Source organism: Microtus pennsylvanicus, chromosome X (assembly GCF_037038515.1).
Source record: "Microtus pennsylvanicus isolate mMicPen1 chromosome X, mMicPen1.hap1, whole genome shotgun sequence".
Lineage (NCBI taxonomy): Eukaryota > Metazoa > Chordata > Mammalia > Rodentia > Cricetidae > Microtus > Microtus pennsylvanicus.
In genome coordinates this window covers 4,200,313-4,220,359 of record NC_134601.1, presented here as the reverse complement: position 1 = coordinate 4,220,359, position 20,047 = coordinate 4,200,313, and the positions used below count along the sequence as shown (strand labels likewise).

Here is a 20,047-nt window from a genome sequence, read left to right as displayed (position 1 = left end):
GAAGACCAGATGAACCATCCAGCTTCATGGACTGAACAATTACTGGACTCTTGGACCTTCCATGGGCAGACAGCCATTGTTGGAATAGCTGGACCACAGCCTTACAGCAATCTAATAAATCCCATATACATACACATATACACTTATATGCATATATATATATAGCCATTCCAATAAATCTCACATATATTACTATATACATGGGATTTACTAGAATGTATATGTGTGTGTATATATGTATAGTAAAGTTGTTGTCAGATGGCTATTCTTGGTTGCCAACTTGACTACATCTGGAATTAATTAACTAAAACCACAGGCTAAGCATTACCTGTGAGGTTTTTTTTCTTAATTAAATCGTATGAATTCTCTAAGTTTTGTTTCTCTAGGGAACCCTGACTAATCCAAATGCTAACCCACACAACATCTCCTGTACAAAGAGAGACGTACCTTTCATGTGAAGGACAATTGATGTGGCTGTGCTCTGCTCTGCAGGCAAACTTGGAATTGCCGTTCCGCAACTGCCCCACCTGCAGTACAATGCAACTATTTTCACCACATTCCGCTACTGCACTAACAGCCTACAAATCAATATAATGGAACTTGATGGTTTTGAGCAGTATTTCTTAAATGGTCCGATTGTGACCAAGAGCAAACACATTCAGCCTTATACTCTGCCACCTCATAAGTTAGGTACTGTCAAGTTGCTTTTTAAAACTCCAGTCCTCTCCCTTTTCCAGTATGTATATAGGTAGAAAAAGAAATGAAGTCAGCATTCCTTATGTCTCTCTAGAATAAGCTGGGACTCAAATAACAGCGAGTGGTTATTTGCAAGGCTATAATTTTTTTAATGACAGATTTTCCTAAAAGAAACCACTATAACATCTTTCCAAGTACTCCAAGGGAAAACAAAAAGCACATAAAGATTAGAAGTCTAGTACTTTAACAGCACACTGCCAAACACAGACCAGGATAAATGCCAAGAGATCTTAAAAAAGAACTCTGAAAGATGCAATGTTCAAGTCAATCAAACATGTAGGTTTCACAAACAACAGAAAAACAGGTCCAAGAGAGCAATTCACTCATGCATGATGGTTCCTCAGACTGTACTTCATCAAAGTTCATTCAGGTCTTTAATTCCAACGGCAATCTTAACAGAGGTGCTTTTCTTGTTGCATGGAGATGTGTGCACAGACGAGAGAGGGAAAAATCTTCCAGATGAAGACGTAAGCACAAGTTTGGTTCCCCTTTGATAAAGTACTGAAGGCAGATTTAGTGGACTCGAGCGTTATCAGGTTCCTTAATGAGAAGTCTTATGCATGCGGAAAGAGATAGGTTACATAATTTTTCATGCTCAGTATTTATAGCCATTTTTATAATGTGAGCTCAGTAACCTGATAGAATAAAAAGATAGTAGTTAAATTACTGTATACCCTTTTACAGCTTGAATAACTGTGTGGGTCAATGATGCTGACATTCAACCCCCTCCCCCAAACATACATTAACAAGAAATTATTTACTGCATGGAGAGCCACACATCATATAAAATGTACACGTCACAGGAGGAGCCCTGCATAGCAGGAAAGTCACTACCACTACATAACACATGGCCACGAGTCAAGGCTGCCACGAAGGGTACAGCAATAGAATTCCTTTAAAAGCTCCAGGAGTGTTTACAATGGCACAGAACCCTTATAGGGAGTAAGTGCATGTTTTGTTTGGAAGGGCATTTTTCAGTGGAAAATTTGAATGTCATAGAAGTAATTAATTTTCTAATTGGATTAGATTTAAGGCAAAGCTACTCAGACCCGGGGGGCGGGGGATCCACAAAATTTGTATTTTTTTTTCTCCTGAATCACAAACAGGTCAGAATCAGCATCAAGAAGTATTCCCCTTCCAAGTGTTCAATGTACCTTTAGGTATTTGCAGCATTACAAAATAGAAACCATTTTCATACTATGAATATGAAATAAAAAGCTGTTCTGTGCTCTTCCTTGAAAACTATCAAAAAATAACACATGGCAGCTTAGGCATCTAATATTAAAAAGTCACATGATAATGAAGACAACTACACCCACTTTACACAAAGACACTGCAGAGTACTGTGTTTCTCTTACAGCTGCCTTTGCTGTAGTACAGAACATGAATTAACTTCTAACACCAACTACTGACTAACAAGTGACCACTACACATTGTAAGTTTAAAAATTTTTCCATTTTGCTCCTGATTGGCTGCTGAAGAGCAGCGTTTTAAGTTGATATAAAAACTTGTGATGACAAGGCTTACTATACACACAACAACATTGAAGCAGCAATTACATTTTCTATTTCGAGTTATCTGGTATAGAATATTTACATATTTGGGAAGAGAGACCTCCAACACCATCTTATGCCCCGTGTCCACTTGCTCCAGTGCCCCCAAATCTGAAACAAGTGCCCTGAACTATATACACCTATACTTTGGCTAAGCCAGCTGGATGCAATTCCTATGATCTTGGTGTGAAAGAAAAGAAATAAGGTCTTGGAGGTCATTTGTAGCCTTCTTTCTCAGAGCATCAACGTGCTGTAGTGAAGAAATCTGTTCTTTTACATCAATTGGGGAAAAACAGCCCCCACACTTCAGTCCCCAACCTGAATCGGGTGAGATCAAAATGCCATCAGCTCCTTGCACCACAAAGGGCCACCAGAGAAAAGGGAAAGAAAGAAGTCATGACAAAGGCAGCAGCAATCAACAAAAGTTCTCCAACAAAAGAACCTCTCCTCCTTAGGTTCCCGAGGGAATAAGAGCTCCCCCCCTTCCCTCCCCCTCCCCTCCCCCTTCCCTGCCACACACAAATTAATTCACATCACAAGAACTTAGTACTCCAGTTAAGTGTCAGATAAATATAAGAAAGGGTCAATCTGTCACTTTTTATACTTTAACTGAAACATAAAACTAACAGAACACACAACATTACTGTGGAAATAACTTTCTAAAACAGATCTGGCCAATGTAGTGCAGCCAGCAAAACTTAAAGAGAACAGACAATCTGCCTTCTACAGAGTATTTATATTCTTCTATGCCATATAAATAGCATTTATATAGCTTACACATTCAGAGACATGCACTAGGACTTGTAGGTAGTACACATTTCTTCACAATCACATGTGCAAAGTTTATAAACCACTAAGTGAGTATTAGAAAGTTTAGGCTGGACTGTGTCTTGTATCATCTAATGAATTTAACGCAGGTTCAGAATCATCCATCGGAAGAACCAGGCGTGTTCCACGAATGACTAGTTCGTGGTCCCCAAATGTAAGCTCCCGATCCAAGGCATCTTCAGAATTGTTGCCCATAAATCTCCTTGGGGCACTGGCTGTTGCGGAGTCAGTATTCACAGTAGAATCCCCATATGTCAAACTGATATCACCATCATTGAGAATAAGGTCGGAGTCATCATCTTTCAATTGCTCCTGGTTCTAAATGCAAACAATATAAAGTTTAAGAGTAGTTAAACAATACAAGAATCAAAGCCAGGCAAGGTGGTAAGATAAACCTGCTCTTCAGAGAATCATTTCCAAAAGGAGATGATCTGACAACCCTCTACCTAAAATGCTTCGGTGGTAGCCCAGCGCATTCTGTATAAAATTTTAAGTCCTACCCTTGACTAAAAGACAGTGTTACTTGTTGCTCTCGGCTTCCTCTCCCATAACCAGCTGCGCCCCCACTCGAGCAGCCTCTTGCCCTGCAGGGTGGACTGAAGCACTGACAAGCTATCCCACTGTCTTTCTCTTCCCTCCCGGCAATCAGGCACGCTGTCCCCTCTGTCCCCTCCGAGTCACCAGTCCCCTCTCCTGACTTTTCCCTGGCAGTCTCCTGTGATTTTTCTGCTCTAGACTAGCTGTCCATCCCATGTGCTCCCACAGTGTCTGGGTCTTGCCCTTTGTTTGCAAGTAGCACTCGCTTTTGCACATTATCAGCTTGCCCTCATGGATCTTAAAAGTCTGGGACCTGGGAGCAGGAGAACAGACAAATGAGGCTATGATACAAGACTAAGCACTTCTTATTCCAGCCACACAACACATTACGGCACATGGGAACACATGGAAACTTGCACTACATAGCTGTTTTCCGGGTTCATTAGCTTTTGTTCTAATGGAAAAGAAGTTTCCAAAACAGTATACCTAATACAATTCTATAAAATGGGGAGGTCAATAATATATAGTCCATTTGGCAAAGAAAAGAACATATATGCAGGTATAGAAACATCTAGAATGTCATTCAACATAAGCACTCTATAATGGAGCTACTGGCAAATTTGTTTCTCTGTTTGTGTTTCTGGTTATCAGAAATTTACTATTGCTAGAAATTTCCTTAAATGCTCAGAGATTAAAATAAAAAAGGTCAATTGAAAAAACAAGTCTATAGACACCCATCAGCTGAAATCACTTCCTGTCTAATATTTAACTAGTAACAACAAACCTAACTAGTGTCTGCCATTTAGTTAAAACAGCTTTGTGGCTCCTTTGCAGGTCAGTGGGGGCTCTTTAGCACTTTCTAATCAATGTTTTCTTTTAAGTTTGAGGTCTTGAAGAAATGTAAAAGGCACATTCCTTTTGATCTAGTAATATCCCCTTAAAATCAATTCTACATACTTAGAATTTCTAACATTGAATAAACTTGCAAAATAAAATGCAAAAGCTTATTGAAAACCACCGTCACCATAAGTGCTGTTTGTAATAGCATAAATAGCACAGGGACACACTCACAGAGAAATGACACCAAGAGGTGATGAAGGCACAGACCAGGGTTAAGCATCTAAACGTCAAGGAATGCCAGAGATTGACAGCAAAGCATCAGATGCTAAGAAAGAGGCCTGTAGGGAAGCAGTCCTGTCTCTATCTTAACCTCAGACTTCTAGCCTCAGAACTGTAAAATACATCACTTTGTCTGTCACAGCAGCCCCAGGAAACTCATAGGGTGATGTGTTGTATTGGCATATACCACAGGGCACATACTTGTTTCCTTTTTGTTTGTGGGTTTTTAATGGTGGTTGGAGACAAGTTTTTGTTTGTTGACTTATTTGTTATTGTTGAGACGGAGTCTCAATTTAGCCCAAGCTAATAGCTAACTTGCTGTGTATCTGAGGATGAGCTTGGACTCCTGGTTCTAGAAACTGCCTCCACCTCTCAAGAGATGGGATCATGAATATGTGCCATCACACCTGGGACACCACACACACACACACACACGCACACACACACCACACAGAGTTGTGAACCTTTGGGCTGTAGATAATGTAAGTTATTGAGTCTCTGGAGTCTGAGAGCCAAGCCTCTGCCTGAACCAACACCACTACTATGAAGAGTCATGTGATACAATGGGAAAGACCCATACTTGGGCTACACAGGAGGGAGTCAAAGCAGCACAGAGTGTTCTCCCTACACTGCTAGCACTATCTGTCAAATGTACAGTGACTTCAAACACAGCTACCGGCCCAGGCGCCACCCTTATACTGCCTACTATTCCTCAACGCCCCACGGAATCTGCTCTGAGAAACACAATCAGCTGCAAGGACTGTACTGCTGCATGGCAGCTTCCCACTAACGCAGGGTTCTGAGTGTTACATTAACGCAGCCCAAACTGGTGGGCATTGTAATAGGGAAGACCAGTCAATGCCATTAAGTGTTTACATTTTAGAATCCAGACTAGTTAGCACGACTTTCACTTTCTTCTTGGTTTAAAATTTACCAAATCATCAATCACGTTAGTAGATAAAGGGAAAATATATGGAATCTAGGTTCTGTCTAGCTGTGTCTATGCCTTCCAGCTACATGGACCAGACATGGATACACTCCCCTAAAACCCCAAAGTTATAGATACTAAATCACAGAGCATCTTTTGTATTTAACAGATATCAAAACTGTCCAGCAAAGCACAGTGTGATATGGCATACCATTTCACTACGATTTTCTTTCTGTGGGAGGAAAATCTACATAATACCATATTTTTTAGTTTAAATAAACGTAATGAAATCTAAAAAAAATTGTTTGAGAATCCTTTCAACTGAACTGTGACGAGCCTAATGAAGGCACAGAAACATACACACCCACGGCTGAAGTCAGGCCACATACTGCAAATAAATTAAAATAATGAAAACAGGATGACCTACTAAAATCATCTGCTGTAAGATAAGGAATTAGTCTATTTTCAAATGTGTTAGTGCTATTTACATATTTCGGTGTATTTTCTACTTGAAGAAAATATACTTTCATTCCCTCTCATAGATTTTATACCTCAAAGACCAAGAAATCCAACCAAAATAAAATAAAACCCAGAAATTTACCTTCAGAATAGCCAAACTGAACTTGCTAAAGAATTTGATTTGTGCATAAAAAGCACTTACTCTGGAGCAAGGTAGGGCATGCCTGTAATCCCAGTTTGAGGCCAGCCTGGCCTGTATAGCTAGAACCTGTCTCAAGACAACAGCAGTAAGTTAATAAAACAAATGCCACTTACTTCATATGCTTGGGGGCTGGTGAGGCATCTGGCGATGGGCCCACAGCAGGCTGGGAGAGTGGTAGTGAGAGGAGGCCCACTGTGGGTCAGCAGGGGCTTCAGATAGCTGCGCAGGCACGGTTAAGGGATGCGTGCATTCATTTCTTTACATATTGAAGAGAATGAGGAACTTGTTACAGAGGTGTTGGGGAGCGAACCCAGGGCCTTGCAGGGCTATGCAAGTGCTGTATTTGCCCCTAAACTACACCTCAGCCCCAAACAGTCCCCTTAAAATGAGCACTGCCACAGCATGCCGACCTCTTCAGAGGCCGACAAAGGGCTTTCCACGTACAAGCTCATCTTACCGCCATACTACAGCACTGACAGCAAAGAGAGACCTTTTCACTATCTTCATTTCACAGACAGGGACACTGACACACAGAGAGCTCACACAATTAAGGAAATGGGGACATATCTGCTAGCCGATACTAGTCTGACGTTTACTCGTGAGCCTGTTGCATGACATCCCATTGCTTTTCTGCTTTTAGGGACTGAAGAAACAAAAATTCATCCTGAGTTTGGTACTAAAGAAAATTAAAGTTAAAGTAAAGAACGATGGTGTTCAGAGGGAAGAATAAAAACTGCAGTAGCATATACTGATAAACTGGCTTGGATCATTATTATGGATTCTGATGAATCTGAATGCTCTAGGTTGAATTTCTGTATCATGCTGCTTCGCTTCCTATGAAGCTCAAAGGAGGTGAAAGAGGAAAGAAAACAAAATCCCAAGACTTACAAAACAACAACAAACAATGTGTAATAAACTCCTATAGCATAGATCCTCATTTCATCAGATTTGGTAATTCAGGGTAATTGTTAGAAAAAAGAGGAAAACACAGGGAAAAGAATGGAGAAAGGACATTATCAAATGAGATCCTGGGGCATGTAGCTTAGAGGTGGAGCACTTGCCTAGCATGCTTTAGGCCCTGGGGGAAATCTGCAAACCACACGAAAGTTATTAGCTAGACAGTGGTGCACAGCTGTGATCCCAACGCTTGGAGGAATATAAACTCAAGGACACAAACGGCTACACAGCAAGTTCACCTCAAAAACAATTTTAAAGACCAAGGTTTGAAGCTAGCAAGATGGCTCAGAGGGTGAAGGCACTGCCGAGTCTGCAAGCTGAGTCCCAGCCCCAGGCTCCACAGGGTAAGAGAGAACCGACTTCTGCAGTTTGTTCACTATCTCCAGAGCACATTCCTTCTCCTGACAGCCATACACACACGATACATATAAAAATAAATCCTTAAAGGACACCATTCAAACGTGCCTATATTAATAATGTCTATGTAAAGATTAAAGCTCCCTCTATAAACACACTCTGCCTACACAAAGCCACTAACAACAGAAATGATATATTCTTTGAATGCTGTTAAAAAAATGACCAAGGCTCTGTTACTTAGTAGTAAGTACTGAACAGGGACTTGTTATATCAAATTACCAAACAATCTGCCAAAAGAAAATTCTAAAGAACCCTGTGCCTATTAGAGAAATAAAGAAAAGGCTGGGCATGAGGAAACATGCTTGTATGCCCAGCACTCAGGAGGCAGACACAGGAAGATCATAAGTTTGAGGCTAGGCAGGCACAGGAGGATCCTAAGTTTAAGGCTAGCCTGGGAAAACTAGGGAGGCTTTTAACAACAAAACAAGGACTGAGGCAGAATGCTTCTCTAGTATGCACAATGCCCTAAACCCGAACCCCAGCTCACTGAATTATGGTTATGCAGAGCCTTCTGGATAAATTACACAGATGTCAGTGAAAGAACAAAGACACAAAAAGAATAAATGTGATCATTTCAATAAAAATCAAAACCAGCTATACCTAATTCAAGCTGATGGCACTCGGAATCAGGGTTACTCCTCTGTAGCACATGCTAGGGAAGGTGGCACTGACCCAAGAGAGCACAGGGCACCTTCTACTATGCTATAAATACACAAATATTTGCATGGATAGTAGGTACACAGGGATAGATGGCCACAATTCATTAAACTGTATTCTTAAGATTCACATATGTCATTGCATTTAAATTATAACTCTATTGTAACAATCTGGCTAAATAAAGGAACTAAAATCTAGACTGATGGATAATTAATTCTATCAGGGCTCTGGGCATTAAAATGACTAGAATTTAGTTTTTGGTGTTTATTCCTACAAGATTATACAGGAAACTAAGTTCTTTTTATAAACTGGAATCATTGAAATTATTTTGTGAATGTAGAAAATGTACGTTTTATTCCAGAAAACTAAAAAATGTTAAATAGGAAGAATGAAAAACCCCCAAGAGATATGGGAATGGCATACATCCAAGATGCTGGTAATGGAGCCAAAAGTAATGACATAATCTTTAAGCAATTTAAAAAACCCTGGCCTTCACTCCCTAATGGGAGCCTTAATGCCACAGATATGCTTGGATTTTTGTATGCACATGGTAATTTAATTTGAAGTACTTACAGAAATGGAGGTGAAAATCTAGTAAACAGAATATAGTAAGCAGTGGCTTCTAATCATGAGGGCAAGAGTATTTTTCCTAAACATACAAGGTTTTTGATCACAAAGGCATTCTGAAAAGAGAATATTTGGTCTTGAGAAAGGCTGAGGAAGAAAAGACATTCTGCCCTTAACTCAGAGGGGAAAGGCAGCTTCTAGAGAAGTGCATTTCATCTCATGCTTTCCCCTAAGGCTTCCTTCCACCCTAGCAAGTACAGTGACAAATCTCCCACAGAATTCTCCAAATTATCTCAAGGACATCAAATACTAAAGTTTACTCAACAAATAAACCAATATCTAAAAAATTAGCTATGTCATTTAGGCTCTGGATTTCTCTCCGTACAGTCAGTTGTTACTGTAACCAGTGCCTACTGGTTCCCTGGGTTTGCAAAGGAATTCATTGGTGGGAATGTATTTCTACACTTATGGAGAGAGCCAGGTTTTATATTTATGCTTCAGGAAGGCAAAAGAGCTGTTCCGGGGCTGCAGCTGTAGCTGAGTAGCTCAGTACATGCTTAGCATGTATAAGTTGCTGGGTTCGTCCCTAGCATTTTCCCCACACAGACACTCACAGGTGCACCCATGCTCGCACTGAATCGTTTCACTAAGCTGTGCTTATCCACGCCTGGACCAGCGTCTTTTATCATTAAGGATACTTATGATCAAAGTTGTACCACATCCGAAAGAGCCAGGCACTCTCTGCTTTGGTAGTTCTCCTTTCATTTTCAGGAACACCCTGCAGACAGATGATACATAAATCAATACCACAGATGCAGACAGGTTTATTTAGAGCCATTCCTTCGTAGAAACAGAAATAGACTTCACCAAAGATAGTGTCCAACACGGGTAACATTAGCCATTCGGTGGCTTGTGTAGGAAACTGCAATGTTTTTCTAAGCATCTCTGACTCAGGCAGCTTACTAATTGATGATTATATCGCCACTTAAAAATCAACATGGAGTCAATTCAAGAAAAGGAGGCCATGAATTTGAAAAGGAGAACAAGGACGGGATATAAGGGAGAGGCCAGAGGGAGAATGAAACAGGGAAATAATATGTAATTATAATTTCAAAAAATATAAAAAAATCAATGTGGCGGCCTAAGGAGATGTCTCTGTGACAAAAGTACTTGTCATGCAAGCATGAAGACCCAAGTTCGAATTCTCAAAACCTACATGAAGCCAGGCATAGCAACACTTCTCTGTAACCCCAATGCTAATTAGTAGTGAGATAGGATGTGAAGACAGGAAAATTTCCAGAAGCTCATGGACCAGTAAGCCTGGTGTGCATAGCAATCAACGTCAAAGAGATCCTATTTTACTATACCCAAGGCTGGACTCTGACCACATGTACTGTGGCACGTGCATACATACCCATGTGTGAACACACACACGAACACACATACAGCTTAAAGAAAAGTCGGTGCACACTAATTCCCCTCCTCAATCTGAAAGACTTGCACTGCCGACGCAGTGGCACCTACAGAAGAAAACATCTCACCCTATATTTGGAGAGCTGTGCCATGGACTTCAAAAATAACTGGCCTTTTCAAGTTGCTACTATGCTCAGAACACAGTGGCAAAATGAAAACAAGGAAATGCTATGGCAGAACTCACTGACTAGGAGGGAGACTAACCCAGCGAAAAGACAGCTTCTAAAATAGCTTACAAAAATATGAAATGCCCTCATTTGTAATATGGGATGATCATAGTCAGTTAGGCTATCCAGCTCCAGTCCTGGCTCACTGACATTAATTATTGGGGCAAACCTCCTTCCTTCTCTGGGCCTAAGTTTCTTCACATATAAAATGCAAGCAATACAGATTCACCAAGGCCCTTTCCAGAACTAATGTTCCATGGTTCTGTGGCTTTTTTAAGGGCATAGAGTTTAGAGTCTAGGTTTTGTTTCTTTCCTGCCCTTTCAATCCCAGTTTATTTTGCCCCTCAACTTGAATCCACACATACATAAATACTATAAAAATATCTGAGAATATTGCATGTGCTCACAAGCACGCAAGAACTTCTGAACTTGCTTTTATATCATTAAGTTTCTCATGACTTCACTTCTTATTTTCTTCTTTAATTTTTGCTGCTGGGGAGGGAATCCAGGACCTTGTGCAAACTAATTACACGTTCTATCAGTGAGCTATACTTCTGATCCGTGGAACTGCCTCATTTTCAAAGTTTTACCTTCACTTCTTTTTAAATTTATTGTTATTACTATTACTACTTTTACTACTACTACTATTGTATTATTGTTGTTATTATTTATTTATTCATTTCTTTGTTTATTTATTTATTTGGTGTATTAGAGACTGTTGTCTTCCAGCATCTGTTCCAGGGATTGAACTCAGGACTTCCAGACTTGCTCAGCAAGCACTTTCCCTCACTGAGCCATCTCGTTGGCCCTGCCTTCACGTCTTGTAAAGCAAATCATCTACAGTTACCATATAACTACTGTGTACCCCTAAGCTTCATACTGACTAGAATGTTCCTCAAGCCTCATAATGGACATAAGCAATTACTGGTAAACAATGCAATTGAGATGCCCATGGGGTTTCCATTTCTCAATTGTATCTCTTTCATCTCTGTGTGTGTGTGTGGGGGGGTGCACACACAGTATGCATGCGGAGGTCTGAGAACAACTTTGCGGAGTCACTTCTTTCATTCCACCTTTATGAGCTCTCCTCCTGTCAGTCAGGCTGTCAGGCTTTTCAGCAAGCACCTTTACCCACTGGGCCATCTTGCTAACGTCTGCCCATGGGGTTCAGAAAGCAATGGAAAACTCTTTCTGTTTGCCACAACTGCTAGTCACCTATCTGGCTCTTTCCCTTCTTTCTCCTTCATGGTGAAGGGTAACAGGGCTGTGCAAATGTAATGTTTAATCACTACTGAGACACAAGCAGCCCTTGGAACTATCTCAAAAGCCTGGCAGGATGAAAAAGTATATAATCTGGTTTGTCCAGGGAATTCTACTTTAAGATTCTGACCACAAAATTAGCAAGAACTTACTATATCACATGCACACACGCACACAGTCATCACTCAAAATTAGCACTTGGGAAATGAACTGAGTAAATGCTTTCTTTTAAAGCATACAGTGTAGAAAAATATACCACGGCTTCTTTCAGAAAATAATAGGAATTATGTTTCAAAAGATATTTTCCATCTTCAAAAACCTCATGTAATGTGTACTAGATAACCACTTACTCAGTGGTGCTCAGAAACCATTGCAAAAGAGGGTGGAAAATATCAGAAAGGGTGGTCAGTCTCCTGAGGGCAGACAGTTCTGCTGTGTTCGGTCTACAAGTCTGCAGATCATAGGGGCGGCTGAGAAACTGACACACTGAAGGAAGGAAGTGAGGCGTTGTATTGGAAAAGTTGAGGCTTATGCTAAGAGAGTGTAACCCCCCAAACATGCAGGGGCATCAGCTGGACATTCAGAAGATTCTAGACAGTTCTCAAGGGCAGCTGCTGGTCATCCAATTTGAAAGTTACACAGGAAGAGCAGCTGGAGTGGGGCTGACATCAGAGACAAGCCTTCATGCGCAACCAGAGTGGAAAAAGGCTACCCGTGCCAGAGCAGTCACTGGAACACCCAGGCGCACTGAAGAGCCTATTCTCCTCCATGGCAAAGCCCCAGGATGGCCACAGATAGGAAAGCTGGCACCCTTGATAGCCACTTGCTGTCTAAACTATGGTTCTGTTTCATGGAGTAGTGAGAAGTCAGGCATGTCAGTTAAAAGCAAACAAAACAGGATCTAAAAAGCGGCATGAAGTCTAAGAGAGACAGTTTTCTTTCCAAACGACTGAACACTGAACAGAAATGCCAGGGACAACACAAGCACATATTTACCAAATGTTCTTGGTCTGAATCAACACCAACCCTAAAGGAAAAACACAAAGAGCAAATGAGATTTTGGAAGCCAATAGAAGATCTACTCACATATGTACACTGTCAGGCAAATATTTTTCTCAACACAGAAGCTCCAAAATGGTTAATGTTCCCTTTTCTCTATAGATTGTGGGGGACATTTCTGACGGCCTTCCACTTTCTTTAGAAACAGCCTTGGGTCTAAGGCAAACAGGGCAAATGTTGTATTCCTAAAATCCCACTTACCAGTTTCAGTAAAACAGCATTTCTGCTCTGAATGTCAGTCCACTCTAAGTAATGAGGGAGAGAAACTGCCCCAATTCCTCAGTAAGAATGATTAGAAAGATTCCAACCACAGCTGGAGCACGGCTCTCGTGGAAATATTGTTAAGAGGACAGAAGGGGGTCCAGTCGAAGGGGACTGCAGGGTAATTGATGGACATCAACCTTGGTTCCTCATAATTCCTATGTACCTACATCAAATTCCTTCTTTGGGCATCCCAGGGAACAACTTCATTGGCCTGTTCTGAGTCTCCTCTCTAGTCTTGGAACTTGCCAACTCTGTTCTTTCTCCTGCCCTGCCTGTCAGCCCTCCTCTCCTTCCATCCCCGCTGTTTCAGCCCTTATCCTGACTCATGGATTCTGTTGAGTAAGCCTTTCCAGCTGCCAGGCTCTCCCTGAGAGTTAACTCTGGATAGCATGGAACTCTCTAGGTCACTGTTTTCACAGAAGCTTCTGAAAACAACTTACAACCCTGATTGTCACGTCTAAAGTACTTTGTAGGACATCCGAAACTTTGTACCCACTAGTGACCACCCTTTACTCCAACCTACCTTTCCACCCCCCTCTGCCAGTCAATTTCTTCCATATGCCCTATCATACTCTAACCCTCCTCTCCCAGACCCTTGTCAGCTCCTAGAGTCGATACTTTTGTTCGCTCATGCCCCTCCTTCCCTCAGTACCCTCAGTTTTCTACTCATTTGTCAGGTGCCAAAGTAGCTGCTCTATGAGCTGTTCACACAGAATTACCTCTCCTTTGTGCTTCTGTAGCACAGAGTTCTTATTCTAAACACACTTCACAGCACAGTATAGTTATTTACCTGTCCGTCTCCCCAAAAAGACTGTGAACTCCTTGAGGGTAAAGGCCATGTCTCAATTCATCTCTGTATCCCCAGAGTCTAGCATAGTACCTGACATACAATAGGTGCTCAAATGTTTATTAATTCAGTTACCAACTACAGATAGCACAGACAACACAGCAGTACAAGAAGCTGTAACAACATCTGCAAAGATAACACTCAGAGGAGGAAAATGATACAAAACTCTATCTGGAATGCAAGGGAGTCACGGTCAAGTATTTGAAAAGCGATGACCATGACCAGATTGAAAACTCAAACAAAGACTCATTTTCACTTTGTTAAAAATGGCCAGACACTGTTTAACAGCTTCCCAGGCACAGTGGATTCTCACCACATTTATGCATCTCAAGTGACATCTAGTGGTCTAGAGGATAGAACATTTAAACATTCAAATGGCACATTATCCAAAACCAATGGAATAAACATTTATAGAGCACTTATTATTTGCCAGGCACTGCGTTAGGCACAGGGCATAGACATGAATCAAACATGGTCCTATCCTCAAGGAGCTCACAGACTAGTGGAGAAACAGATTCAACTATAGCAGACTCAGAGTTTGCTGGTAAGACAGGATGAGCTCAGGACTAATCCAGGGTAATTTCTAGCTATGTGAGCTCAATCAGGCTATGTGGCCCTAAAGACTGCAATTATGTCACACAGAAAATGGAGCTAGTATCACCACCAAGTGTTGCTGCAAGGATTAAATGAGAAAATGTACTGAGAAACTTTTAAAGTGCTTGATGCATCACTAGTGCTAAGTAATGGGTAGCTCTTCTAGAAATACTGCATCACAAGGATGAATTGGATAATTGCTGTGACAGACAGACCCAATGCTACACAGCAACTCCAAGAAAAAAGAATGGGGAAGGGGAGGGTGGTTCTGTCAGTTCCTAAGAATGAAAGAGAATCCCAGGCCAAGCAAAGGCTCAGAGACAAAGAAATGCAGAGCATGTGTGCTTGCTAAATGACAGGGTGCCAACTGTGACTGTCAGAAACGAGGTGAAAGGGTGCAAGCTGATTCGTTCACTGGGGAGCCACTGCTCCCGAAAGAGAGGACATAATCTTTTTACACTAGAAATTAGAGCATGTCACTCCCTTGCTTTAATATCCTCAAGATGTCCACTGTATTTTCAAATCCAAAGTCTTCACTATATACTACAAGACCCTACAGGAGAGCCAAACTACAGCCCTCATGTATATCCAGTGGTAAATAAGGTCCTGTTGGAACACAACCGTACTAATGTGATTCCACATCACCTGTGGCTGCTTGTGACACCAGATCTGTGTGGCTGAGGCAGATCACGTGACTGAGGGAGTCTAAAAGCTTTGCTTCTGGCCCTTCACGGGTAGTTTTCAGAACCCTGATCCTTTAGGGTCTTGTCCACCTATTTTTCTCTACTTACCATTTGATCACTCTCATCATGTAAGCTTTTCTCTGTGTCAAACAGGCCACATCTGTTTCTGCCTTGCGCCTTTGCTGCTGGACTGCTCTGTCTGGATTGCTCTTCCTGGTCGTCGTTGAACCGGCCAGACTGAGCTCAAATATAACTTTCCCAAGAGGCCTTCCCTGGCTTCTTCGTATCATATATACCACATTCCCAGTCACAATCACAACATCTTAATTTCCATCACATTTAGTATCATCTAAAACTGTCACGGTCATTTATTTATTTACTATGTTTTTCTTTTATCACTTTTCTAACAAAATGGGAATATAGATCTTTTCTATCTTTTTATTGTCACTGTCCTTTTGAATAAGGTTACTTCATTTTAGCACTACTGATATTTGGGGTCAGATAATTCTTTAATTGCAAGTCTAGACAGTAGCCAAGTCTGTGCCCTGTAGGATGCTAAACAGAGTGCTGACCTACTAGATAGCAATGGCAGTCCCTTCTCCTAGTGGTGACTGTCAGCAATGTCTCCAAATATTGTTAATTATCCTCCAAGAAGACAAAATAATCTGCTAAGAACTAGTGAGTTGGAAGTTGAAACAAGGAGTGTCCACCAAACTGTGAGTGCTCAATAAATACTTAGTGAGTGACTGCATAGAAGACACACTTGAAATGTTGTATAGAGCTGTGCAGATTCTAGCTCGCTAAATCCTCACAACTCCAGGGAATGGGAGGCATGCTACACATGGAGAAACTGAGGCTCTGAACGATCAAAGGCCTTGCCCAAAATTAAGAAGGAAGGACCAAGAATGCAAAGGTTAAATTGATGGGTACACAAATCTTCAACAGTCCCAACTCAGCAGCTTCAAAATTACACCACTAAATAGGTAGAAGAGAAGAGGTGCTTAAAACACAGCCTTCACCTTTACTCCCTAATATTGCTAGGAAGGAAAAAACTTTCTAGGCTTTAAATGCTAATAAAAAGATAAACTAATAATAATTACAGAATAGTAAATGCCTTAAAAGTACTGAAATTTTCTATTTATGCTAATTATTAAGAATTTACTAATAGTTAAAATAGAGAACATGAAAGATATGTGATATAACTATTAAGTAAATGTGATAAATATCATTTTAAGTCAATACATGTTTAAAAGTTAAAGCAACAATGTGAATTAAAATATAAAAATTAAGACTATATGTTTCATAACTACTTGACATGCTAGTCTGATTCACTACATTCAATAAAGTACCCAGTAAGGACTATAAAAATATATAGCCTCACTTGAGAGTGGAGGGAGATGGGAGGGGTTTAAGGAAGGTACCTGAGAGGGATTAGAGGGAGGAAAGTGATACACTTCTATTTCAATTAATTAAAACATTTAAAAATTAACATATAATCTCTGTTCACAAGCAGGCCCAAACACTGCAATAAAACAAGAAACTAAGGAGTAGTCTAAAACTACAGGGCAGTGGATATGATTAAGCCTCCAACTGTGCTGGAAAGTAGGCAAGATGGGGCCAGGCAAGGAGCTTTCAAATCTAGTGACAGAGGTGGGATTTCTTTTCTCTCTGGAGGAGGATGGTAAGGATGGGACTTTTGTTTGCTGCGAGTAGAGGGCAGTGAGGGGAACAAACTGATTTTCCACTGATGAGTTCTAGTTCTTCTAAGCTAGCTCACACTGGTTTGACTCTCCTTGCAAGAGTCTTCAGTTCCAAGCTTTTGAGAAAAGAAAGCAGTTTACTCTTTTCAAAATTTACCACTCATTTCTTGATGAATCATGTCTGAAGGAGCAAGGAACAGAAGTTCCGCTGTCTACCACTTAATTATTTGTAGAATATTGGGCAATTAACAACTCTTTAAAGCCTGTATTTTTTAGAAAATAGTTACTATGGTTACTAAACACACTTAACAGAATGCCTGGCACATAGTAGGTGCTTAATAAATGTCAAGTCCTCTTACAAGTGGTAAGTAGGATTATAAGAACATTACTGGATGTATAAAAGCATATGCTGTACTATATTATCTACTATACACAGAAATAACACAAAAATTAGAAGGGATTTGAATAGTAAAGAGAGATTAAGACATTAACAACATTTACTGTGTAATTAAGGGTTAGCTTGTCTTTGAATAAAAGGCATAATAGAAAGTAAAAAGAAGCAAATGACAGATTCTCTTATTAGGTGAAACATTGTTTTTTCAAATGAGGCCCATATATCCTGGAAGCTTGGTAGCTCTTAACATCTATGACATTTCAGCCAAACACAGAACCGCAATCCACAAAGACTTCAGACACAAGCTGCTGTATCCATGGAAACAAATGCAGAACTCGAGATACAAAAGAGCTTTCAAACTGAATACATTAAGCAGTACACACTGAAGACCATGACTACATCACTTTGGCCTTGGTAGGTTTGTGAGGTCAGAAATGGTGCTGACTGGAAAGATGAAAGGAATAATGTCTAGTACTGATTAGAGTTTGGTGAACTGGACTCTTACACAATGCCGATGGATTGAATTTGGTAATCTGACCAAAAGCCTTAAATACATGTGTATCTTATGGCTTAATCAATCCCCCTTCCGAAAATGCATCCTAAAGAAATAATTAAACAAGGGCACGGTGGCTTCGAGCATTCATTTGTTAGTAGTGACAGCAAAACCCTCAGATGGAAATAGCTAAAGCCTAAAAACAATACAAAATTACAACAGGAATTTGGTTAAAGCAAGCAGGATATATGCTGTTACTGAAATAACATGATATTTAGCAGGGCAAATGCTCACGCTGTACACGTTTTCTTCTGTCATCACATCTCAAAACCAGTCTGCAGAGCACTTCAGTGTTGCCCATTGCGGAAATGCAAAGCAAAGGTCTGGACTGCTAACCTTCAGAGTAGTAATAATGCTTTTCATGTGTATTTTAATAACTAAAGCTGGCCTGAAGATCAGAGAGTAAAACAGCTGCACTGCTCAGCCTTACAGACCAGGCATTGGTGGCACACACCTTTAACCCCAGTAACCACAGTGGTTTGCCATAGAAACCGGGAGGTCGTGGTGCATGCCTTTAATCCCAGCCCTAGAGAGGATTACAAGAGGGGAGGAGACAGCTCTCACACAGTCTCATTCCGAGATTCCTGGATGCAGCATCGCCATTTCAGACTGAGGTACAGATAAGAGTCAGTGGCTGGCTGTTTTGCTTTTCTGACATTCAGGTGGAACCCCTTTCTGCCCTGGGTTTCTATTAATCATGTTACATTTCTATATTATGCTATGCACTTTTTAAGAAGGAAAAGAAATGAAAAGATTTGACAAAGCTTAAAATCTTCTAATGACTAAAAATAAAAGTAAACTGAATTAACATGGAATATGAAAATGAGGTCCCCAGTTCCGACTTACCTTATATGCAAGCATGACAACATGGCAGTAGTGCCACCACCAAATACCCACACAGTAAAAAACACAATCAGAAGTGTGGTGCTGAACATCATTTGCCGAGCATAAGTGGCAGTATCGCGAATGGCCAAGGCAAAGGCCATTGCACCACGAAGGCCTATAGGAAACAGCGGAAGAATTTCTTCAATAACTCCTCACCAATGTAGACTATATAAACTCAGAGACATAAAACATAGCCTCAAAACTTGAGAGCATATAGACAAATATAAAATATTTAACATATGTAAAGAATGACCGCCAGAGTTAGTATATAATACTGACTTTCATTGATTTTCTGCTTGTTTGACTTTTCAGACAGGGTCTTGTTACTGTAGCTCAGGCTGGTCTCAAATTTACAGTCCTCCTGCATCAGTCACACAAATGCTGGGACAGCATGCATATGCTACCATATCCAGCTCGATCTCTTAACAATTCTTTAAAATTTAGTAACTTATGTATAGTAAATTCAATTTATAATGTTTTGACAATGGAACCATTGCCACAATCAAAACAGAGCTAAAATTTTACTCTTCCTGTCCAAATTACTTTGTGCTACCCACTAGCCCAGTTCCTCATCACCCCGGCCTGCTCTGCATCACTATTATTTTGTCTTTTAAAAATACCACATCAGGCTGGAGAGATGGCTCAGCAGTTAAGAGCATTGGCTGCTCTTCCAGAGGTCCTGAGTTCAATTCCCAGCACCCACGTGGTGACTCACAACCATCTGGCATACATGCAGCTAGAACAGTCATATACATAAAATGAAATAAAATCTTAAAAAATATATCACATTAATAGAATCATACATGCAAATTTTGAGACTGACTTCCTTCATTCAACATAATACTTCAAAGACTCATCCATGCTACTATGTGAATAAAAGTTTGTTCTTTTTATCATTTAGGAATTTTCCACAGAAGGGCTTTATCAGGTCCTTGCTTCTCTGCCCCATTTGTCCACTGAGAGACAGGCAAATGCAGGTCTGGTGGTGGGTCAGCTACACAGAAGGCTGAAGCAGGAAAGTCACAAATAAATTCAAGGCTTGCTTGAACTATACAGTAATTTCAAAGTCAGTGTCTGAACAACTTAGACCCAATCTTCAAAAGCAAAACTTTTTTAGGGGGAGAAGCTGGGGAAATATAGATATAGGTAATATAGCATCTTAATGGTAGAGTGTTCGCTTGGCATGCC

At 40.6% G+C, this 20,047-nt stretch overlaps 1 protein-coding gene across 11 annotated transcripts in view; it reads right to left on the bottom strand.

The window, feature by feature from the left end:
* Nucleotides 1-821: 821 nt before the first annotated feature.
* Nucleotides 822-20,047, bottom strand: part of Slc9a6 (solute carrier family 9 member A6) — a 69,788-nt gene continuing 50,562 nt past the window's right edge. For all 11 annotated transcript variants that reach the window (XM_075958419.1, XM_075958411.1, XM_075958412.1 and 8 more), the window contains 5 exons: nt 18,821-18,974; nt 12,877-12,907; nt 9,679-9,758; nt 6,496-6,601; nt 822-3,455 (listed from right to left, as the gene is read on the bottom strand). In XM_075958419.1, coding sequence (XP_075814534.1) covers nt 3,183-3,455; nt 6,496-6,601; nt 9,679-9,758; nt 12,877-12,907; nt 18,821-18,974 — 644 coding nt within the window. In that variant the 3' untranslated portion in view covers nt 822-3,182. The remainder of the gene's footprint in view (nt 3,456-6,495; nt 6,602-9,678; nt 9,759-12,876; nt 12,908-18,820; nt 18,975-20,047) is intronic.